The 24,748-nt window shown below is 48.7% G+C and overlaps 1 protein-coding gene across 1 annotated transcript; it reads right to left on the minus strand.

The window, feature by feature from the left end:
* Nucleotides 1-4,111: 4,111 nt before the first annotated feature.
* Nucleotides 4,112-23,248, minus strand: setd1a (SET domain containing 1A, histone lysine methyltransferase). Its single transcript, XM_076996198.1, has 22 exons — nt 23,228-23,248; nt 22,077-22,221; nt 21,323-21,421; nt 20,728-20,998; nt 20,291-20,415; nt 19,815-20,050; nt 17,536-19,142; nt 17,060-17,259; nt 14,476-15,465; nt 13,472-13,642; nt 13,099-13,186; nt 12,811-12,971; nt 12,404-12,437; nt 12,056-12,263; nt 11,895-11,947; nt 10,458-11,788; nt 9,430-9,850; nt 8,813-8,991; nt 8,468-8,578; nt 7,704-7,823; nt 7,367-7,504; nt 4,112-5,794 (listed from the first exon to the last, which is right to left on the minus strand). Exons 2-22 carry the CDS (start codon nt 22,212-22,214, stop codon nt 5,621-5,623), a joined length of 6,855 nt encoding a protein of 2,284 aa, XP_076852313.1. The 5' UTR covers nt 22,215-22,221; nt 23,228-23,248; the 3' UTR covers nt 4,112-5,620.
* Between the last annotated feature and the right edge of the window lie 1,500 nt (nt 23,249-24,748).

The following is a 24,748-nucleotide window of genomic DNA, read 5'->3' on the forward strand; positions in this document are numbered from 1 at the left end:
TTGAAATGTTATAAAGAAAACTCAAACACAGTGAGGTGAAGACAGCATAGGACTTCACCTCCTACAGATATAGACACTGTTAGTCCTGATCATATCGCTACAAACTTACATTACTATTTTGCAGACCTGTAAAAACAATGCTGACATTCTGAGGCTGTCTAGACCTTGGGGTGAGAGAAGGGGGAGGAGAGTGTAAGGGAGGGGAAGTCTACATGTGTACTACATGTACCTAGTCCTGCATAATCCGTTTAGATTTGGACTTTTCTTTATGATGACAAAGTGAATAAGCAGCCATAATACACGTGAATACTTGATGACCTTTACATGAGAACGACACTTCTATAGATGATCTTGCCTATTTTGCTTGGTATACACATGTACCGTAATATGCAGCACCAAATTAATTTAATGGACTTACCGTAAGTACCCATCAACAAAGTTCCTCATTTTCTGTCTGTTCTGCATTAATTTACATTTCCGTTTCCTCCATATAGCCAAACATATCAAACAACTACATCACAAACGCATGGTCTTTCTCACAGAAACGAGAGGAAGTCAGCATACCCTTCCGTTTAGCGAGTTTAACTGCATAGTTCATGCACATACAGAGAACACAGATCTCGAGTGAAGATAGAACGTATTTCATTTACATTTTTATTCGAGTTAAAATATAAAATGTACTCAAGCGAGTCCAGTATTCAAGTAATTATAAAAAGGCACGTATTCACATCTGGATTCATCAGTGAAAAAAAGATTAAACAATGTTTTTTTTTGTTTTTTGGAAGGGCAAAAGTAATAAAAACGCTTATGTACATATATCGCAACAATATTTTAAAAGTTCAATAAATTGTTTTTAACCTAAAATAGTTTCTAGGATTCCACATGCAGACAGGGCCGGAGTGGGACACTTTTTCAGCCCGGGAGTTTCATGCCCAAATACGGCCCAAAATTATTTTTCCCTCTCAATCGGCCCAAACTAGAGACTGACATGAGCCGGCCCATCGGGAATCCTCCCGAATCTCCCGATTCTCCCGTAGCGGTATTAACACGGAAAGGCATCGGCATCTTACGTAAGCGTTACGCTGGCGTGTGCCATTGACATCGGCATCTTACGTACAGATGCCAGTGGCATATGCCACTGTTATCGGCATCTTACATACAGATATGCCACTGTTATCGGCACAGGTGACAGTGGCACATAACACTCACATCGACATCTTACGTTTAGGTGACAGTGTGATATCGACATATAAAGTATGAAAACGTTCCGAAAAACTGCGGTAAAGTTGGTTTCATATTCGCACATTCGGAATTCTTTCGGAAGATTAGTAAAAGTGCCAAAATATGTACATTTTTATTTCTGGCAACCAAAACAAACACATGCAACTTTGTTTAAGTCAGATACAGACGCATTTTAAATTGTAGACAACACGTTTTAAATGCACTACTTTCGCCGCTGCAACGCCTTGGTGGCCTCCAGGCACCGTCTACAAATGACCTTAACACGGACGAAAGTGGAGGTCATGAAGGCTCCAGAGCACTGCGCATTCTTTTTTTGCAATAATTTCAATAGCTTTTAAACGGTCCTTCATAAGACCACCAAACAAGTTGTATTACATAAAGTGCATGCATCTCTTCATTATCATCCCCCTGTCTGGTCCCTCCTCCTTTTCTGACCTCTAACGTATGGTCTTCTTTTACCCCAGTGTAATTTCAAGACATTACAAAATTGCTGGGTCAAATGAAAATGTCCTCTAGCCCTCTTGATGTCCTGCCATCATCTCTTTTTTAAAATATTTTTAATTGTATTGGCTCAAGTATGACTGGCGACCTGCCCATGGTGTACCCTGCCTTCGCCCGGAGATGTTGGGATTGGCTCCAGCCCCCCCCGTGACCCCGACTAGCGGGATTAAGCGGTTCAGATAATGGATGGATGGATGGATGGCTCAAGTATTGTAAAATTGATTAATTACGCTCTTGGCTCCGGTTCTGTACCTCACTGCTTCAAAACAGTTATTGTCTGTTCTCTGTTAAAAAAGCCTAATTTGGACTCTCCTCTGCCTGAAAACTACAGACCTATATCCAAACTTCCATTTTTATCAAAGATCCTTGAGAAGGTTGTAGCAGAACAACTCAACTGCTTTTTGGGGCAAAATAATTTTATGGGCATTTTCAGTCTGGATTTCGCACATTGCATTCTACAGAAACCACTTTATTAAAAGTTTCAAGTGACTTGTTGATGGCAGCTGACTCAGGAAACTTTACTGTGTTAGTATTATTGGACTTAACTTCTGCCTTCGACACTGTAGATCACTATTCTTATCAACAGACAGAGATGTATTTGGTGTTTCTGGCTCGCTGCTAAACTGGTTCATGCAGGCTCTGCATGCAGATTAATGTGTCCTAGGGAGAACAAAACATTGTAGTATTTTGAGTGTCCGAAATTATATTTTATCATGGCGAAAGCAAGAAAGAGAGTTCAAAGTTTCTCATCACAGTACAAAAATCCCCCAAAAGACAACCAAACAAAATCTAACCTACTAATTTTCTTCATTTCAGTATGTCAATGTATTACTGCACATATATTTGTTAAAGTTATAAGGTTTTCGCACCTCTGTCTAATTTTGCAACAGCTAATAGTAACTAAACGTATCATGTCTCGAGGCATACCACCACTGAGCTGCTGTTAGTTAACAATAAAACACCATCTATCCGTATATGTTGTTCACCTCAGTGCTTTTTTCAAAACTGAAGGTTTAGTCTTGAAAAACGAATTCCTGATAAACATGTGTGTACCTCTGGCTTCTACAAGGAGTCACGCTGTTAATGAGCACGTCAATTGAATGGGCGTCACGTGTTTGTCCGGAGTGCAAGTCCAAATATTGCGAACCAACTGGAATACATCAGTAAAATGCAGATGGGTTCAGCAGAGGTCAATTGCAAGTGTCGCCTAGCAACCAGATAGGTTGTACAGGAGATGTGATTTAAGTTTTTGTAGCGAGTCGTATCTTTGACTCTAAAGAGGACACTGATATGATTAGGAAAATCGGTTACTTGAAAGTTGAAGCGCAGTAACATCAAACGACAGCGCATCGCTTTCAGCGAAGTTTGCAGCCCAGTTATTATTACAAAGCGACAGATTATGGATGAGATGCGGTTCGCTGAAGGCACCTCGGGCCTACGCACCCTCAACTGATCCCTAAATCATTTAGATGAGACTAGAACACCTGAACCTGAGGCAACGGATCGGAAACATGACTTCATAGAGTAGTTTCACAATACTGTGACTCATTAGCACCAACCAAATACAAGTGGTTCCTCCAAACCTACAATTATTTTGGATACTGGTTCATGTTAGCAAAATATCTATTTGCTATTCTGCCTTGGCTTTAAGGGGTTTACCCCATTTGATCCAGCAGCTGTTTGTGTCAACAGAGCTGCTGATCACGGGTAGTTTTTACTCTTTCACATTAATTTCAGTAATACACAGAAGCAGTCGTGTGAAATCCAGGACAGCTTTGGGAATCCAGCATGACCACTGCCAGCCATTACACTGCTCTCAGAGTGAGAGAGCATCTCTTTGCACATTACATTGTAAAAACAAAAAAGATCAGACATGTTGCATGGACAGGCATCACGTCATGTACATGCTACAGTTTGATGTCAGGACATGACCCAAATGTACAGACTCAAAGCATGCTAAAAGCACGAGTCACTGCAAGGTGATCCCTAACCCCACAGCCCACCTGCTGACACCATCAACACCTTCATCAAGTTACGTTAATGTTGTTTGCACATTTCAGTGGGGAGACTACCCATCTAGATCACAGGCCTCCCCAACAAGAGCCTTCACCTGTCTGTTATTACATCCTCACCACAAAGCCTCACAAGGCCAGTCACAGGCAGAGCACCACAGGAAGCAAGCAGAGGAGCCTTCATTAAAGGACGCGCTTCAAAGCCAGACTCCTGGGTTGGTGTTGGCAAGCTGAGCTCTACACTCAGCTGGACAAAGTCAAAACACTGAAGATCAATCCAGCGTCACAGAGCAACCAACCAAGCAGCTTTACATCAAGCTAGAGGAAGAAAAATACTGATTGGTGAACTGTTTCAGTTTTTTAAAAAATATTTTAATGCACCATTAATAAAGGGTTCAACTCATTAATACAAGAAAAATATTGCAAATAATATTAAAATAAAACATCAAAGAAAAAAAAAAAAAAAAAAAAAACAGATTACCGAATGATAGGTATGTACAATTACTTCTCTCAATGGGAAAGTAGGAAAAGGAAGAACATATTTACAGACTGGAACCAGTGTGTTTCTACGAGAAACAAACACCTCTACAATATTTACATGTATTTTTCTCAATTTTTTTGTCCTTTTTATCCTTTTGATCTTTATGTTTGAGGGTCCGTTTTTACTGAGACTGCCGTGACTCTACATATATTACATCGTTGGTTTCCTTTCAAATAAGGAACAAAACGCTGATGCGGGCAAGTTTTTAAAAGTAGCTAAAATAAAGATTAAAACCAGGGGGGAAAATATTAACAGGTTAACTAGCAAACATCTATACAAACAACACAGGCTGAGCTGAGAGCTGACCAATCACAACAGCAACAGATCGCAAAGCACCTCCTCTTTGTGTCAGTGTTAGCCCCGCCCAAGCCCCGCCCCCCCAGGTACAACACCATATAAAATAAGGTGGCATAAGCTCCTAGTCAATGCAGTACAGGGGTGTGAGATGCACTTCCTCCACGTGCATCCTCTTTGTATTATTTTGTCTGATAAATACAATGTATGCACTGGTCCACCAAAAATAAATAAAATCAAAACCAAGCTGGCTGATTTTCCTGCTTATTGTTTCCCCAAAAACACCCGACATCATAAAAAAAAACAAACAAACAAAAAAAACCTATTGCCCTTTACACCAAAAAATATACTGCTCTAGAACAGAGTGAAAAATGCCTGTCTTATGTCCAAGTAGGGCACCATATTAAAGTGTGTTTACACACAGTCCACAGGAGAGTACAAGAGCACAGAGAAGTTCACCGAAAAACTCTTTCACACAGCCAATTGAGGGGGGAGGGGGTATAAAAATGTAATCATTAGTAATCGTGGAGGGGAGGGTGGTGACTTGCAAATATTAATCGGAGGGAAGAAAAACAAACAAATATAGATCTTGAACTATTCCTCAGTGAGAACCCTGAACGAGGGCTGGTACCTCACCCCCCCCCCCCCCCACTCCACCCCTTGAAATTTGTGCGCATGTATGTGCCGTCTCTTAACACCTCTCCAGCACGCAGGCCTCTAAAAAACAACACAAAACCAAACACAGCTGCAAGAGCACAACACAGGAACAGATGGAGGTTGTGATCTGTGGTCAGCTTGGGGCCAACATCACCATGGAGGGGTTTTCTCACCACTGCTGTGCCAGCATCGTTTGAGATGCAGTGCATCTCTAATAATACATGTGGTACGCCGAGTGTATGGAACGGACTTCATTCACCTGCTGTCATGTAGCCATAAATGTAACTTAATAAGGCTATTAACTACACTACCCATAAGCCCCTGCCAGAAGTGGTGGATGGGAGTGGGGTTCTGGGAAAGCTGAACGTAGGTTTTAGTTGAGAGTCCCTCTGCAGTTCTCTGTGCCACACAAACAGGGAATTTTGTTCTCCTCGATGGGGAACTTGTAGTCGTATGTGATCTCTTCATTAACGCAGATAGGCTGCTTGGAGTAGATGACAATCTTCTTCTGAGACTCAATGGTAATCACCTTTGCGTAGCAGTTTGGCTGGGGGAATAAGGAGAAGAGTGTTATTTTGGTGACCATATTTCCTCTGACAGTTGCATCAGTCAGAAAGCTGAAAGATTATAAACCAAAACCAATCAATCAGGTTGGAACATCTGGTTTGTCAGATCCTAGTTCATTGAGAACACTTCCTGCTTCTTAACACATCATCGTCACCAATGAGGACAGACCATGGCTTCCGAGCTGGCCCACGTTTTCAGGGTCATTGGAGAAGCACTGTGATATGAAATATTCCAATATAGCCACTTCCGGTCAATCACATTAATAATCTGACGTTCGTGACCCTTCACTCACAAGCAATCTTCTTTCCTGAGAAGGCCCTTATGCAAGAGCACTAAACAGCCCTTATCAGGGGCGCTCACATGAGGGACTGCTGGAACCAGGATCCCACAGCAGACAGCAGTCACCTTATCCTGACCTCCAGGGACACAACAGCAGCCTCTGGACATTTAATACCTTTTCAACACAGTTAAGCAGAACTCTGCAGATTCCTTTTTAGGCGACTCCTTCATTCATTTGGCATGTGCCATTCTATAAATAATGCTATGGGAGGGACGCAAGCGATATTTCCAATATAAAATTTCTAATTTTAAGTTGGAAAAGAATAAACCAAGTTTGTAAGTGTGTCTAGGAGCTGTGTGTCTAGCTATGTTGGAGGTACATATTAGAGCTAGAAATGCTTTCAACTCGGATTGCTTCTGAAATGATATCTAGTAAAAAAAAAAAAAAAGAAAAGCTCCATCAAACCAAATAATTATAATTATAAGCTTATACATTCTATAGACCTCAAACAAAACTATAATTATACTACAATTATAAGGTATTATAGTACTACAGATTCCAATAGGCGGATGGTGCTCTGAAACCTTGGATGCTGCCAATGTACCTTCAGGATAGGCACCATGATTTGCCAAGTGATCCTTTAAACATTCTCCTCGTTATCCTTGGTGGGGTGATCCTCTAATTCTAGCCCTACAGGAACGCCTTTCAATGCAGTCTCAAAGGACCCCCTAAACCAGGCCAGGTTTGTGTTCTGCTTCAGGTCTCAACACACCTTGGACAGGTAACAAAGATCTCTGCAGGGCCAGATTATCTGCTGCAGGTGTGTGAGGGGTTAAAGCAGAGGATAAACCTGGAAGGTGGTCAGGGATTAAACAGAGCTGGTGATTAAACCTGCGTGCTTCAACACTGTTCGGAATTTCCATAGCACTAGTCATTGTTAGTGCTAAATTGGTATGTGCTAAAGCACAGATCTACAACTGGAAATATAGGAACATAATTGAGAAATACCAGCTTTGTGTTCAACTACTGGGTGAATTTAAACAATCTGTGTTTATGGAGTCTTGAAATAGATCAAGAGTAGCATGAGTTTTAAATAATTTCAGAACTTCTGTCATGAACTTTTGCATTTTATGGTGTATTTTAGAACTGTAGCTGTGTGTGTGAGTGAGCGGGTGCTAGGGTGTGTGAATGTGAGTGAGATTGTGCGTGGGAGCGTGAGAGCGTGCGTGTGAGTGACCGTGTATGCGTGTGTGTGTGTGTGTGTGTCCTTACAGTACAACAGTGGTTGATGAAGCGAGCCAGGTTGCCACACTTAGTGGCGTCGATGATGGTGTCGTGATCCACGCGGAACAGGTAGCTGCTCCCAATGCCTTCCTGAGCGTAGCGCTTCTCCCGATTGTCTGCCACCATCTGACAACAGAGCAGCAAGGCCTACGTTTAAGCACCGCCTCCACCGATTCATGACCTGAAAGCCTGTCGACTACATTCTACACCGTCCAATCATTTAACAGATCTTCCCCCTTTCCATGACCTGGACCGACTTGCTCAACCATGTGTTCCACTGCAACCCCTCCAGCGGCTGTGTTAACGCAGCAGAGAGAAGCTTCACCTGTCTGATGTTCTGACCCACATACTCGATGACCATCTCGTCTGCGGCAATGGGCTCCATGGCAAACAGTCCCCACTCATGGATACGGCTGCGGCCAAAACGAAGCTTCTTCTTGCGGAACTGCACAGCAAGACACAGCACAGGACACGTGAGAAAGTGGAGGATCCACACCCATAAACACACACACACACTCACACAAACACACTCAACAGTCATGCCATAGAGCTCATCCAGTTAGGTGGAACCATATTAGTTACTTTCCAAATAAACACAACAGAACAGCAGCAGGAAGGGAACATTCAGGAGTTGTTTCCTCTCTGGAAGGAAGAGTCAGACTCCCATGAAAAGAGAGTAAACACCACCATTAGTACGTGTGCAGTCTGTAAGCACCGACTACTTCGTGAGGAACCCTACAGCACAAAGAAACTGCCCTCAAATGAAGACTGTCCTATTCTTAGCCATGATGACCAGGAACTGCAGTGAAGCCCACAAAAGGTCGTTCCCCAGTACAGCAGTGGCCTTCAGTGCACAAAGGCTGGGTGTAGCATTGTGGGCCATTTCTAAACAGAGTGCTTGTATGCAACATCACATTGCAGCAATTAAAATTGGTTCAGCGGGTTTCCTGGATTCTCTAATCTAAACCTGTGGGGCCACAAGGACACGGCTGTTCAGAGGGCGGATGCGCGCTGCACAAAGGACTACATGTTCCTGTAATCAGCACAGCGGCTGATACGGCGCGGTCACGGCCGGCCGGCGGCCTTCACCTTCAGCTGGTTGAGCTTGAGCAGGTCGGAGTCCATCACGGCGGGCGTGCCGATAGCACTGAGGAGCCGACGCTGCTCCGAACGTCTCTCAGACAGCAGGCGGTTTGAGCCCTGTGGAGACGAGGAGAGCAACCGTCAAAACAGCAGAGCAAACACAAATAAACAAACAAATAAACAACTGCAGCACATACAAAGCAAACACCAACCACTGTTTCCCTTACTAGGCTAAAATTCAGCTGGCTCTGATAGTCAAACAGGCCTAAGAATAAAGTGCTTGAGGGTGTGTGTGTGTGTGAGAGGATGGAACGGGCTGACCTTCCCCCAACCCCGGGTTTCAGCACGTACCGCTATGTCGTAGTCCACGGCCTCCTGCACAGCATCGGGCAGGTCCAGATCCAGGTACACATCCTTCTCCTTACGGCTGATGGCGTAGTAGCCCTCACTGCGAGCGCAGCCGGTCACATGCTCGCGCAGCTGTCCGTCCGGTGCCTTCTTCCGCCGACGCGGGTTCGGGATGTTGGTGAGTGCAGCCTGAGGTCAAGGGTCATAAACACAATGTCCAGGCCAGGGTGTCCACCCATGACCCATACAAAAAAAATACTCATCTCTGTCTCTGCCCGTGTTGTTCCATGATGAACAACTGGGGCTTGATGCATGCAGTGAATCTTATATTAAAAGGGATCTCACTAAAACAGATAAAACTCACATTCTTGCTACACTAATTTCTCAGGATGCTACTCGGCCCTACTGGTTACTGAATTCACACAAAAGGTGTCTAGGCTTCAGACGCCAGCCCTGCCCAAACAGACAGATCATCATCCATGGTAGGAGCTTGAAGAGCTCTCAACAAGTGGTGTCAAGCATAGCCTGAACTGTAAAGGACTATGGACTTCTCTACATGTGGTTGATTGCTGCCCGTGGCCTAGAGAAGTGTGCACGTGTGGGATTAGCGGGAAGGATATTGGGGTGAGGGACCCAGTGTGTGTCGTTCAGCCAGTCCGTGTTGTGGTCGTCCTGCAGCAGTTTCTCGTACGTGTTCTTCAGCAGCCTCATGTCCTCCAGGTCTAATCCACTGTTCCAGATGTCGTACAGGATGGTCATCTGCTCAAACTCGCTGCGGTGGTCAAACGTGCGCCGGGGCTCCGGGACCAGGAGGTCGGCCCCCAGCGTGGGCCGCTTGCCCCGCCTCTGTGTGGATGGGGTCATGCCGGCCTCCTGGAGGAAGAGCCGCTCGCTCTTCCTCACCTCCTCCCGCACGAACGCCAGCGAGTCGTCAGGGCCGAAGTCCGAGTCGGCAGAGTCGGAGCCGGTGCTGGACAGGTCTGCGGGCTCCAGCTCTTCCACATCCACGTCCTCCTCCGGCTCGACATGCTCCTCCAGGTCCTGCGCGGGCCAGAACAGCACCGGTTAAGGGTCGCACAACACATCGCCTGTTAACGGTCACTTCAACAGTCACCAGTGCTGCAAAAAACCTGCAATGATTAGATAAGCTCTTTATGAAGCTACGGTCACAAACCACCATTTTAACACAGTAACACAGGTTACTGCTTATTTTTTTATATATCAGCAGTTAGGAAAAGTGGGTTTTTGTGTGTTTTTTCAAAAAGAGAGTTCATGTTTGGGTGGCTCTGCGATAAAACAATGATGTCACTGTTCTGAGCACTACAGACTATGAGGGATCAGAATCAGTGCAGAGGAAATGAAAGTGTGGATGAGAAGGCAGCAAACACACAGGCACCATTCAGCAAGGCCTGTCGCAACACAAACCTTCAACCCAGACAGCAACAGCAGTGACACAACTGCATCAGAAACGCTTACACACACGTGGAGACATAACGATTCATTCAAGAGGAAGTGACAACGACAGTTCTGCGTTATTTCAGTAACACAAAAACCCTCAAGACAGTGACTCAACACCTCAAAAATATACAGTTACAATAACAAACCCACGCGCACACCCACACACACACACGCAAATGCATGCACACACCTCTAATTTCCTCTTCCTCTGCCTCTTGGCCTGCTCTTCTTTCTTGGTGGGTTGTAGATTCACATTCTTGTTTTCCTTGTCTTTCCTGGTTCTCTTCTTACTCTTCCCTCTCTCAAGCTCCTCCTCCCTCCTGAAAGACGCCCTCCGCTTAGAAGCAGGACTGAGGACCTCGGAGAGAGCACCCAGAGGCCCGAAGACGTCCACGGGCTCCACCCTGCCGGGCAGCGCGTCTCCGATCACCTCCTCCGGAGCCTCCTGTACACCATGCTGATTGAGGTCTGCGGGCAGTAAAACGGTGGGGTCCTGCTTGGTCCTCTTTTGGGCAGGCGTGAGAGGAGGAGCAGCAAGAAGAGCCAAGAATCTGGAGTAGTTGTGCTCCTGCAGGACGAACATGCCCTCCAGATCCAGCAGGGGGAGCCGCGGGTGAGGAGCACACAGGTCCCCCTCTTCCTCTTCAAATTTGTGCTCCTCCGCTTCATCGGAGGTCTCCGTCTCCTCCGAGTCCACGTCTGCGTCGGTGTCCATTTTTAAGGCCACATCAGCCAGCACAGAGAGGTCAGGCGGGGCGGCAGTGGACAACTGCAGCAGGCTGGACGCCCCCAACTGCTCCCTGAGTCTCAGTCTCTGCTCCAGCCGCTCCTCCACCTCATCATCATCATCTTCATCCTCCTCCAGAAGCACAGGGTGCGAGGGAGGGACGGAAGCCGACTGGCTGACCGTCCGGGGGCGGCCGCGGGCACGGCCCTTCTGCGTCGGCGGGGTGGGGGCGGGCTCCTCGTAGGCCATTCGGACCAGCGAGGCGTGGTCCAGCGGGAGGTTCTGGACCGTAAGACAGACAGGGGCAGCAGGGGCTCTGGGGGAGTCTTTCCCAGCCCCACGCCTGGCGGGGGACTTGGCAGGAGTGGCCTGGGGGGACTGTGCAGGGACCGGGCCTTTTCTGGGCTCCTCGGGTCGGACGGCACGCACCGGAGGAGGGACGGTGAGGATGGGGGCGGGGGAGGGGGAGAGGGCGTGGCCGGGACGAGAGGAAAAGGGGCAAAGCATGGGGAGCGGTTTGGAGGAAGCGGGTGGGGTGATGCCAGTGGGCGTGCCCCCCGGAGATGCGGCCGTGAGCACATCAGGAGGCTGAGATTTGACAGGAGAGAGTAGGAAGGTCTGGGAGGCGTTGGGAGTTGCGGCGGGGGACAGGGGCTCGGGCGTGTGGGGCGTGAGGGGCGTGACCTCGCTCCCCTCCACGGAGAACGACACCGTCTTGCGCCGTTTCTTCAGCGGGGGCAGGATGGGGGAGGACGGCCGGCGATCCGTGGACACGGGGGCTGCCATCTTGTCTTCTAGTTTCAGAAAAACAAATGGGTGAGAGATACAAAAAGGAAACTGAGGTGAGTTACTGGCAGGTCGGTCCAGGACCAGAACCAGGAGCAGGACCATTGGGCTTACCGGTCTCCTCCTCCACAGCAGCCCGGGCTGACTGGATGTCACCAAGTTTCTCCCTGTGAGAAAGACGGTGGTGATGAGTGACATCACGCCATGCACGGTTCTCCGGTCAGGTTAAGCCTGGGTAAACGAGCGCACAGGTAAACGAATGCGCAGATACTTACGTCTGGTCTTTATCCACGTCCACAGCCACACTGTCCATCGTGGACTCGTCCATCGTGTCCACGCTCTCGCTCTCCCCTGCTCGCTCAACCTCATCATCCTCATCTTCAGATGAGGAGGAAGACGACGAGGAAGAGGAAGAAGAGGATGACGAGCTTCCAGACGAAGTGGAGATGCTCTCATCATCACTGTCTCCACTGAGAGCTTCATCTGTGTTGGATGAAGTTTAAAAAAGAAATAGTTCATTTCATACTTTACTTTTTTCATCTGATATTTTTAAGAAGGGTTGTAAGTAAAATCAGTTCTACTTGGGACAGCTACTTATGATTATTGCGCAATCATAAACTCACCTTCTGACTCCTTATCACTTTCATCCTCCTCCTCCTGAAAGCAGGAACACACACACAAACTCTGAACACCTCCACTGCTGATTCTGCATGGTTCATATGCCAACATCCCTAAGACTCCTAATAATAAAAACTGGATTTGCTGCACAATCGATGATCAAACGAGGCACTCTGCTGCCACCTAGCCTCCACTAAAGGAACGACACATTACTTGACTGATATCAAACAAATAAAAGATTACAAAGATGTTGCAAGTCTTTGAAACCCAAACGAGAAGACAAGATGCGCTGAATAACTGCTGTTGACGATGACACACACAAAATGTAATGTGTGAGTCAACAGTAACGTGGTATAATAGAACACTGCCTGTGCCTAATCTTACTCAACAAGTACACCCCCCACACACACACCTTTTCAGAAGAAGAGTCGTCGGACGTCTCTTCTCCTTCGCTGTCCAGGTCGTAGGGTTTGCGTGCTCTAGCTCTCTTCCTCCGGCGGGCCGCGTCTCGGTCAGCAGCACGGCTCTCCTCCGTACGGCCCGGACTGCCCGCCGCCTTACCCTGGTACGAGTCTGAGAAGGGACGCAACACACACACACAGAGGATATTAAGCAGAGCTCAATATTATATATATATATGTTATTATAGCAAGGCTGCACCCCTTCGATTAAGAACGTGAGAACACGGAGAGGGGCTCACCTTCGTCTTCCTCGTCTGGCCGCGTAGAGGGCCTGACTCTTTTCAGTGAGGCATCTTCAGCCAGTTCCTGAGGCTCTTTCCTTTTCACCTAAGAAACACAGACCCGCCCACATTAATCTCTCCAGCCAGCCAATCGGAGCCCCTTTCCACCAAACAAAGGCTGGACTCCTTACAGTGATCGGCCACAGAATACATTAACCACCAATGGCGATGTGGTTATGTGAGCAATTCTAAATGAGTTGTTAAATGGGAACACTTTGTGAAGATCCCTTTCCCACTTTACTTTAGTTAAAACTACCACCCAAGTGGATAATGGAGTTAACCTGCTTATGTAATCTTTAATACTATCAGAAGCGTGTTTCATGGCAGGCACCTTGAAGGAGGGTAGGCGCAGCGCCCCCCGCAGGGAGAAGCCCTCCATGCCGCCACTCTTAGCCCAGTCCACCAGAGACATGAGGGGCTCCCGTGGCCGGCTGCTCGTCTTCTCCTCCTTCTTCTCGTCCTCCCGCACCACAGACACGCCGCGCATGGCTGTCTGGAAAGGCTGTGCAGGCGAGAACAACCCCAGGCAGGTAAGTGGAGGAGCTCAGAGGAACCGAGCCCATTGAAGCAGTTAATATTCTCAATTAGCAATCAGTAATCACGGATTAACGAAGAAGAAAAAAACCAGTTCAACATGAAACATGAAAACGTGTCCAGTCATGAATGAAGTGAAAGACCCAGGGAGCTCAGTTCAGTGCTGTAGTCCACAATGGACAAAAAGTTGCCATCAACAACACATCACCTGTACATTTATCAGTGATGAACTTTTGAGCAGTTTGTGATTCATTTTTCCATTTCTGAAATAAATAACCGTTAATCCTGAGTCCGTTAATCTTGTGTCCCTTAATCCTAAGTGTTGAAGGTGGAACTCCTGTGTTGATTGCTTTCATATCACACTCTATAAAGCAGTAATAGCTAGACTTTATTAAAGATGTACACCTCCACCCTCCCCCCGCTCTCACCTCCACCCTCCCCCCGCTCTCACCTCCACCCTCCCCCCGCTCTCACCTCCACCCTCCCGCCGCTCTCACCTCCACCCCCCACCTACCCCCCACCCTCCCCCCGCTCTCACCTCCACCCTTCCCCCGCTCTCACCTCCACCCTCCCCCCGCTCTCACCTCCACCCCCCACTACTCTCACCTCCACCCCCCACCTACCCTCCATCCCCCACCTACCCTCCCCCCGCTCTCACCTCCACCCCCCACCCTCCCCCCACTCTCACCTCCACCCCCCACCCTCCCCCCACTCTCACCTCCACCCCCCACCCTCCCCCCACTCTCACCTCCACCCCCCACCCTCCCCCCACTCTCACCTCCACCCTCCCCCCACTCTCACCTTGGCCTTCCTCTCCTTGCGTTCCCACCACTCGTCAAAGGTGCCGAAGGCGACGTTCTCAACCATCTTGCGGTTCAAGTCTCTCTGCATGATGTTCTTCATCTCCTCGATCAGGGCGGCCAGCACCTGCTGCACCGTGGCCTCATTGGGGTTCTGCCCCACCATGGCCATCGGGCTACACGCCATGCCGAACCTCTCGCCCTCCACGCCCGGAGCGGCCCCGTACCCCGGCGGGGGGTAGTGGGTGGGGTAGTGTTGGGGCAGGACGTGCGGGGGCCAGGGGGAGTGGGGCGGAGCTATGGCGTGGTGGTGAGGTGGGGGCAGCTGGGCAGAATGGGGGTCTGGGTAGGCGTAGGGGATGTGTTGGGGCATGTAGCGGTGGTCCTGGTCGTAGTGGTTGCCCGCCGCCCCGTCTTGGTCCATGTACGGGTGGTGGGGGTGGTGAGGAGGAGGCATAGAGTGGAGGTGGTAAGAAGGGGGATATTCCGAGGCGGGCGGGTGTTCGCCAGGAGGGGGCGCGGCCGAGCCGGCGGTGCTGGACACCCGCATCTGGTGCAGGCGGCTGAGCATCTGGGTCTGCATCTGGAAGGACATGCCGCTGTACTGACTCATGAGCTCCATGGAGTTGGCATAGTCGTACATGTGGTGGGGCAGGGGGGGCGGGTACTCCGGGTGGAGCTCCATGTGCGGCAGGGGGGGCGGGATCCCGGGCGGGGGCGGCGGCTGGAGGGAGAAGGCGGGCGGGGGCGGGGGCGGCAGGTGGGGGGGGTACGAGGGGATGGGGGGCAGGCCCATGGTGCTGTTGAAGTGCTGCGTGCTGTCCGGAGGGGGGCTGGCGGACGGGTCCGGGGTCTGGGACGGTAGAGCCGACTGGGAGGAGGTGGCGGGGGAAGAGGAAGAGGAGGCGGCGTGGGGCGTCGCCACGGCAATGCCTTCATCATCCTCTTCATCGGAGATCTCCATGTCTTCCCCAGAGGAGTGTGGTGATGGCTGAGAAAGGAAGAGAGACACAGATTCAGACAAAAACTGAAGGACACAGTGGGAAAGAGTAAATGTTACGGGAGTGTGATGCAGAAGAGCAATGCCCATCTGTCTCCAGATCTCACACACACACACACACCTCTGCACTTCACATGTAACACAGCAGTGAGCAGATTTGTTCCGAACACACAAAAACTGTCCTGAATAGGTAATGAGAGAGATTGTGGTGCAAATGTTGGTGCAAGCAACATGAACCTCCACTTGTGCTACACCATGAAGAGTGCTACACCAGTAAACTTGCCTTGCCTAGGGGTGTGTAGATGTGTGCGCGCTTGGGTGAAGAGTGTGTTCCATGTGGCTATTTCAAAATGTCCTGCTGCTGTTCTCTCCCGTTCACCATTAAAATCAGAGCTCACTCTCCCGTTCACCATTAAAATCAGAACTCACTCTCCCGTTCACCATTAAAATCAGAACTCACTCTCCCGTTCACCATTAAAATCAGAGCTCACTCTCCCGTTCACCATTAAAATCAGAACTCACTCTCCCGTTCACCATTAAAATCAGAACTCACTCTCCCGTTCACCATTAAAATCAGAGCTCACTCTCCCGTTCACCATTAAAATCAGAGCTCACTCTCCCGTTCACCATTAAAATCAGAACTCACTCTCCCGTTCACCATTAAAATCAGAACTCACTCTCCCGTTCACCATTAAAATCAGAACTCACTCTCCCGTTCACCATTAAAATCAGAACTCACTCTCCCGTTCACCATTAAAATCAGAACTCACTCTCCCGTTCACCATTAAAATCAGAACTCACTCTCCCGTTCACCATTAAAATCAGAACTCACTCTCCCGTTCACCATTAAAATCAGAACTCACTCTCCCGTTCACCATTAAAATCAGAACTCACTCTCCCGTTCACCATTAAAATCAGAACTCACTCTCCCGTTCACCATTAAAATCAGAACTCACTCTCCCGTTCACCATTAAAATCAGAGCTCACTCTCCCGTTCACCATTAAAATCAGAGCTCACTCTCCCGTTCACCATTAAAATCAGAACTCACTCTCCCGTTCACCATTAAAATCAGAGCTCACTCTCCCGTTCACCATTAAAATCAGAACTCACTCTCCCGTTCACCATTAAAATCAGAACTCACTCTCCCGTTCACCATTAAAATCAGAACTCACTCTCCCGTTCACCATTAAAATCAGAACTCACTCTCCCGTTCACCATTAAAATCAGAACTCACTCTCCCGTTCACCATTAAAACATTCTTACACATCTGCCAGGCGAGCGTTATCATGTGGTTTCTCTGCAGCAGGGAGACGGCTCTTGCTAGACAACATTCTGATGAAATAACTAGCAGCATCAAGCACCTCAAGCTCTGACTTACAGCTCTGATTTTTAAACATGTCTGGAGAGATCTGCTTTACAGTCCTTTTCATTTCTCCAAACACTGTAAGGTCCCCCTTCCATATGTCACTACTGATAGCATCAGACAAAAGTGCCAATAAAGCAGAGGAATGTAATTGATGATCTCTATAGAACTCTAGGTGGCTCTGCAGTTTGAACGGGCAGCAGACTCCCACGTCTGCTTACCTGTCCTTCTCCGTTGTACGTGGGCGGAGTGTGGGCAGCGAGGCCCATGGGCGTGTCGGGGGGCACGTGGGCGTGTTCCTCCTGGGGGAGGGCCGCCTGGGTGTGCGGGGAGTCAGACGCTGAGCCGGACACGGAGGGGACGGAGGGGGCCACTTCCGCGGGGCTCTTCCTGCTTTCCGCCCCGACACCTGCTGATTGGGCTACAAAGAAGCAGCGGTTTAAAATGCGGACATCAACTCTATAGGCCACCAGTGTGTTGTGTAGTTGTAGGAGGTGTAGCGTGTTGTCTATGTACAAGAGCTGCAGTGCGATGATTAAGTATCCTTGGAAGCTGAGAAAGTGGCTATACAAGTGTCATTTCATATCATACTGCGATACACAGGCACGTCCGTGTTGATGTACAATCATATATGAATGTGGGAATGTGGTGTGGCTGGGCTGCTGGGGGGGGACGGGGGACGGGGAGACTCTCCTACCTGCTGCTGCCGCTGCTGCGCGCCTCCTTGCTCGGCTCCTTCGCCCGTCCCGATCCGCGCGTCTCCTCTGCTGGCCGCCCTCACCTTCTCCCTGCCTCTTGGCTCTGTCGCCATCCTCTTCCCGCCGCTTTTGGGGGTCCCCGTCTGCATCTCCCCCGGATGCCTCCCTCTCCTCCATCTCTCCGTCCTCCCTCTCTACCTCCTTCTCCTCCTCTTCATCATCTGATGCAAGGAAGGAGAATTTGGCTTTCTGCTCTTTCAGCAGCATCTCGATGCGCGAGTCCAAACTACTGCTGTGATGGACAAACGGGAGGCTCTCGTTGGTGGAGTCCGGCTCCGGGGAGGAGGAGTCTCGCTGGGGGAGGGGCGGAGAGAGGGAAGCAACGGCTGAGGACGAGGGGAGGTGGTGTGGCAGAGAGGTGGAGGACGGGGAGGTGGAGGACGACGGTACGGAGGCGTGGGCGGGAGACAAAGGCGGGGGGGTCCGCGGGGGCTGCGGAGGCGTGCTGGGCCGGCGTTTGGGCTTCGTCCACTGCTCCTCGAGGGTGGGGCTCTCCTGCCCAAAGTCCAGAGAGCCGAGAGTCTCGGCTACAGCGGCCGCAATAACAGACGCCGGCGGTAGTGGAGGGGGAGGAGGAGGAGGGGGAGGGGGCAGGGGCGTGAGGTGAGGGTGGGCGCGGTAGTCGTTGTCCATGGCTCCACCCACCGACGAGCCCCTTTCGGCTCCACCCACTGCACCGTGTTGGCTCCGGAAGGACGGAGAGGGGTCGGGTCGGGACGAGGAAGGGGCGTCTTGAGGGGGCAGATCCTTGGGAGGAGGGTACCCGCCGTACGAGGCGGAGGCAGGTGGGGGCGACAGGCTGTTGGAGGAGCGGTGGCTGGAGTTGGCGTGGCCTCCGTATCGAGGGTCGGAGCTGTTGGAGTTGTCTCCGTCTCGCTCGCGCTCCCTGTCTCTCTCCCAGTCCCGGTCCCTGCTGCCCCGCCGACGGCTGTGGTGGTTGTGGGAGTGGTGGTGGTGGTTGCGGTGCCGTCCGTGTTCTCCGGATCGGGACCCCGAGCTGTCCCGCCGGTACGGCCTGCCGTCCCGCTCCTCGCGCCGGTCCGGGTGGTGGGAGTGGTGTGAATGGTAGGATTTTGAGGAGGTGCCAGATGAAGAGTTGACGTCCTGTTGGTGGTAGGAGGGGCGTCGCGAGCCCCCATAGCGCCCCCCGCCATCCCTGTCTCTGTCCCTGTCTCTAGACCCCCTCTCTCGCTCCCGCTCCCTGTCTCTCTCTCGCTCAACCATGGGCGGAGACTCGTACATGGAGCCCGAGGGCGGCATGTGAGGGTGGGGAGTCATATGGATCCCCGCTCCACCCGCGTTGTGATACGGGGGGTAACAGGGCGGCTCCCCGGGGCGAAACGGCACAGACGGGGGCGGGAAGCCGGGCCGACCCCGGTGGTACACGGGAGGTTCCTGCGGGGGAAGTCCGTGGGGGTCATCATAGTAACGTGGAGGCTTGAACCCTGAGGAGGAGGACACGGCGGAGGAGGAGCAGGAGGAGGACGGGAGCATGTCCTGGGGAACGAAGCTGCTGCTTAGAGGACCTCCGCCATAACCCGCATGCCTGAGAAACAAGCACCAAACACATTCACATGGTGAATCAGACGGACACGCGCCCCTCTAGACTGCACTGAACAGCATGAGGCTTGAAAGTCTAATGTGATGATACAAAGCATGTATGTTTCAATAAAAATGCTGAAATATTAATGACTGCAGTCATAATGAAATACAGAAGCACCTGAACTGTACTGATCCATTACTTCCCGTCATCTTTACTTTAATATTGTCAAATATCTGCATGATCGCTGCTAAACAAAGACAATGAGGCCGGGACAGTAACACTGAAACAGGTTTGGTGTTTTTTCCTAATGCCACTTCAGCAGGAGCAAACATTAATAACTGATGTCACATGGCAACCACTCTATACAGGGTGGCATTCTCATGGTTACAGCACTGGCACTTCCAAACATCCAGTCCCAGCAGATGTGTAATAGTGCACAGCGCAGCACTTCTGAACTCTGATTACATCATTTCAGCACTGGTTTTCTGTCCTTGTAAAAGTGTATTGGTGAGTCAGGTCTCTGTGTATGGTGCAAGCTCCTGTTCACTGCTACGTCACCGTGTCATGGCAACTAACTCTTTACTCAGCAAAGTCATGGGCATCACAACTCACTGAAAACTGCAAAATATCTCGCCGAACGGACCTAAAAACGTCTTTAGAATTGAGAGGACCCACCTGGCTGCAGAGTAGCCAGAGTCTTGGGAGAAGGGGGTACCAGAGCGGGGCGTGTAAGGGGTGCCTCCACCCTGCGAGGAGGCGGAGGAGCCTGGCGTGTACGGCCCCCCAAGGGAAGACGGGGGCGTGTCCAGACGCTGGTCCCCAAAACCTGTGTCCACGGAGCACGGTGTGGTGCTGCCAAGGGGAGGAACTGGCAGCTGATCAATAGAGAGCCTCCGTCTGATGTCAGATGACTGGGAGAGAGGGGGGAGGGGTAAACTGGTGAGAGGAGGTTACAATGGGAAGAAGAGTACAACACACAGGTATGTAGTCTACGACTCCGCTGGCAGCCATAGACATTTAAATGGCCAGTTACAGATTCTACCTAAACACATGGGTGCGGAAACGGTGGAGAGAACACACCATACTAAGCTCTACTTGACGAGCTATTGAGTGTGGGGAAAAAATGGCCTCCCTCCCTCCCCCCTACTTACTGTGTCGGGTTGGGCTGGGCCGGGGGCCTGAAACCTGTCCGTCAGGGCTTTGCCTCCAGTCGGCACCGTCTGAGGTGTGCAGGAGCCACTAACAATCAGCTCGTAATACTTCATCCTCTGTTGACCTGCAAACGTCCCAGAGATATCACAGTCATCGGGGGCTGCTGGCTAAATAAAGCCACTCGGTGGGACCATCAGTGACCGGCAGCAATCTCTGAATGCTCTGCATGATTAACTTTCAGTAAATATGGGAGTGAAAAACACTAATCACTCAACGCGTGTGATGTAATATAACTTTCAGCACATTACAGTGCACACATCACACTGGTGTAGCAAATTCTTAAATGTCCAGTTATGAGTTATCAGGCTCAGTATATGTTCTGCTCTAAACTCATGAACCAGCCTGAGCGTACAGGAAGTCCCAGACGCAGCCGCACCTTTAACGTCCAGCTGGGCGTGAATGAGGTTTCCCATAACGGAGGTGTTGTGCAGGTGTTTGACAGTGTCTTTGGCCCCCCTGGTGCTGGTGAAGAGAACGCGGGCCAAGCCCAAGTGCTTCCGGGTCTTGGGGTGAAACAGGATCTCCATTTCCTCCACCTCTCCAAACTTAGCACACATCTCCAACAGAAAGGGCTCCTTGATGTTGTCATTCAACCTGGCAAATGTCACTTCCTTCAGTGGAATAGGACCCACATAATACTCATCCAGCTGTGGGAAAGAATGAGACATCATTAAGTAGGTGGATGATAAGGTACAGGTAAAGATGATGAGGTACAGATCTCAAAAGCTGTGATCCAGATTCAAATCAGCCCCATCTTGTTCTCAGGAGGAAGGAGTGGCAATACTGGCCCTCTCCACTAAAAAATCTGATGCAAGCAACATTCACTTTAAAGCTTAGTGGGACACAAAGATTTAGTTTGACGTTACAGCTAGGTCTGCTACACTGGGACATGAACATCTTTTAAATAAAAATATAATAAAATTATGATGATACAAAGGAAATCTCAGTGCAGCCTGATATTGGGGACATACCTTAAATTTGGGCAGAGGAAGTGACAGCTCTACATGTCTGGACCAGATCCTTCGAGGTCGAGGGTCACGTAACTCCCCCACAGGTGGGAACCCTGAGTCCTGTGAAGAAGATAAATAGACAGCTAGGTCCTCAGCAGTAGAATTGGCCATGAGTTCCCACAAATATACACTCTGGGTATCAAAGACACATTTTTGGAATTCACAATGCAGTTGGTGGTAAACAGATATGGACGTAGAACGGTTTGAAATGAAAATATTAGTTTCAGTTCATTGTTCCTTAATGAAGTGTACCTTGGTTTACTTGCATTCTTAAATTAATCAGTTCACATGCAAGCTTCACTACTGATTAAGCAATTTCATACTGGTGGACCCTTAATGCATTGTATGCAGCATCACTGAACTGGTAGTCACACACAGCACATAAAGGATGTGCAATACCAAATCACAACAGTTCTATAAGTGGTTTGCTGAATGTTTTGTGACTATAGTACGACATTTCATAGAAGGCCCAAGTGTGTCGTCACAATATGACTGCACAGCACCATAGTACTATAGTACAACTATATTTAAAAGCATATTCTTTCAAAAGATGAATCTCCTCTGAACCAAGGTTTGCGATCACTGTATGAAGTCTATAATGAAATGCTAAATTAGTTTACGTTTCACAATAAAACATACATTCGTCAGGCAGTTTTTGCTGACTGATGCATTCCCCAATAGCCCATTCCCCAATATACAACAAGCGACTGAATACCGGCACACTGAAGTGTATTCCATCGTATCTGTAGATCTTCTGGGCAACCCTGCGGATGGCAGGGTCCTGTACAAGTTTGTAGCTCTTCCATTGCAGACTGAGAGCTCGCTGGGTGTCTGCCCCACTGTCTGGATCCATGCTATCACTGCATAAAAACAGTTTACAACTTCAAAGCTCTGAATGATATGCAGAAACAATAACAGACTACACAGTTCACTGCTCAGTGATGACCATCATAAAACACCATACTAATATTGAACATAATATCCACAGGGGAATAATTAACAATTAGAACTTAAGTTATACCACATCAAACGTACGAAGGGGATCAACAGACAATGGCAAAATAATCAATGGTTTACAGCTTGACAAAAGGACTTGATCGACACACCAGAATTAGTCAAGTCAACGAACTTTGTCATTATTCTGCTTCGCTGCAGCAAGCAGCCTTCACAATAACAGCGCCTAACAAACTGACTACGGTTCGCTAGACTACCAGCTAGACGTCATATTGCCAAGCAAGAGGATATTATTTGTTACAAGCAACATTAACCAATTCTAAAAAATAATAATCGTGCAGTCCCCATTATTATAAAACCACTAAGACATGGCCTGGCGTGATAACATGTACATGTACACTGAAGTGCTATACACTGTTGGGTTAGCCGGGCTAGCTAGCAACAAGCTACCACGATAAACACTGAAGTGTTCGCCGCTGCTCGGATAGCGACAGACCAGCTAGGAAAACACGCCGGTGTGTTTTTTATTTACTATGCGTTGCCGTTTTAACAATACATAACGACATGCCCCCGAACGCCGAAGCCCAAACCACGAAACCCGCGTCCTGAAGGTGGTTCGCCCGCCCCGACCGGACCGAGAGTGCGCGCGGCCGCGGCACCGCGTCGCTAGGCAGGCGGCGGTTAGCGCGCAGGCTAACGGCTAGCGGGGCCTACGGCGGACGAGGAAAACACAAGACGCTCGGATAAAAAATACCAATCCGTTTCAACTCGGGGAGCCCAATGCTCTACTTCAAAGAGTGTCGCTTGCGTTCCGGTTCAGCTCCCGAACCCCATAAAACGCTATCTCAAACCTGGAGGCGATGTTTTATGGAAAAATGGAATAATACAGAAAGCGGCCATCGCGTAACCAACCTGTGAGCCTCGCCTGCTCGCCATCAGTCACTAGAATAACATTCATTGGATTGGCAGAAGCATTTTCCACATAAATCATGGCCGTCTGTCTGCACAATAAGCAAAATAAAACAAATGCACAGGAGAACAGGATAATAGATAAATGGATATATAAATTCCACTTATTTTATTTGATGGAAATTTTAACGTAAACTACTTTCCCTCCGTCATTTGTTCTCTTACAACCACGCGTGTGGTTTCTCAATGACGAATGTACCACTTGTCGTACGAAAGTCACAATTAGAGTCAAACGGGACAATTGTAGGTTAACACTGGGCCAAGTTCATTACTCGACAAACTAATTAACTTATTAATTGATTGACTTGTCGATTTATTTCTTTGTAATAATTCACTTTTAAATTATCTCAAAGCATCTTAAAATATGAATACATTTTATGCGTGTACCTTAAATGTTATCTAGGATTAAGAGATGATATGATAACATTAACTTTTGAATACAGACTATTTATAAAGCAGAACTTTATTTAATTAAAATGTATGGATACTCTCGAGCCTAGCAGGTTGACGCGCTGCTTATAATTACTCCTCTTTGAACAGTTTTGCTAAGAACGTCCGATTTTTTCTGATCTCAGAAGCTAAGGTGCGTCGGGCCTGGGAATTGCTTAGTTGGGAAACCGCTTAAGAGTACCACAGTGCTGTTAACGTTTGGAGATACTACTGAAAACTGAAATATTTCTTTCAACTTCTCTCTACTCCTCCTGGATCTGAGTTGTAAATTACTTATCGTACTCACTCCCTCGCGTTTAGCGGAAATTCTTCACAAGGGGGCGCTACTGTCCCTATGATTTCATTTGTGTGCGTTCAGCAGGATGTCGTTTGTAGAACGTATTTGTCGTCAAAGATCAATGTTTATTTTATATATTAAGCAAAACGACCGAGTCAAACCCCGCATAAATTCAAAAATGCAAGGATGGTGCTGCTGTTACATCACAAAAACAGCTGTTGCATTATCTACAATGGACGCGTTTCCGCGCGGTTTTCTGTCAGCTTGGCCGCTTACGTGGTATTTGTTGATCCTAAATTCATTTTCCACGTGACTATGAAACACCTGCCAAAACGAATAATAACGATGTAGTACACTCATTAAGCACACAGTGCTGCACCTGTTCGTTATTCACAGCTTTATGAAACTGTATTACCTATTTCAATTAGTTTTAATGGATAATACTACATTTTTACAAAAACCTAAGAGTCAGGATGTGATCAAAGACACTTATATCCTGGACTATTTAAAGGCAAAGAGGTTTAATGGCCTTGCATTATTTTTAACACATTGAAAAGGTATACAGCGCAAACAGTTGATTCTGACACGCATTCTTACTAACTCTTACTTGCATTTCTCCATTCCCTAAACTTCACATGGGAATCCCACAATATTCTGTGCTGTTCTCTTGGCTATCAGATAATGATACACGACTCTCTGCTGGTTAAGAAACTGACCAGGCAGTTGTCCAATACTAC

The sequence above is a fragment of the Brachyhypopomus gauderio genome, chromosome 2, assembly GCF_052324685.1.
Source record: "Brachyhypopomus gauderio isolate BG-103 chromosome 2, BGAUD_0.2, whole genome shotgun sequence".
Taxonomy (NCBI): domain Eukaryota; kingdom Metazoa; phylum Chordata; class Actinopteri; order Gymnotiformes; family Hypopomidae; genus Brachyhypopomus; species Brachyhypopomus gauderio.

Bases quoted from the DNA above. Each gene is read 5' to 3' on its own strand.
- setd1a (XM_076996198.1), bottom strand. From the start codon at position 22,214: ATGGATCCAGACAGTGGGGCAGACACCCAGCGAGCTCTCAGTCTGCAA. The intron at 12,438-12,810 runs GTGTGTGTGTGG...TCCTGCTTTCAG, and splicing joins ACGACTCTTCTTCTGAAAAG to GAGGAGGAGGATGAAAGTGA. The intron at 5,795-7,366 runs GTAAGGACACAC...TTATTCCCCCAG, and splicing joins TCATCAACCACTGTTGTACT to CCAAACTGCTACGCAAAGGT.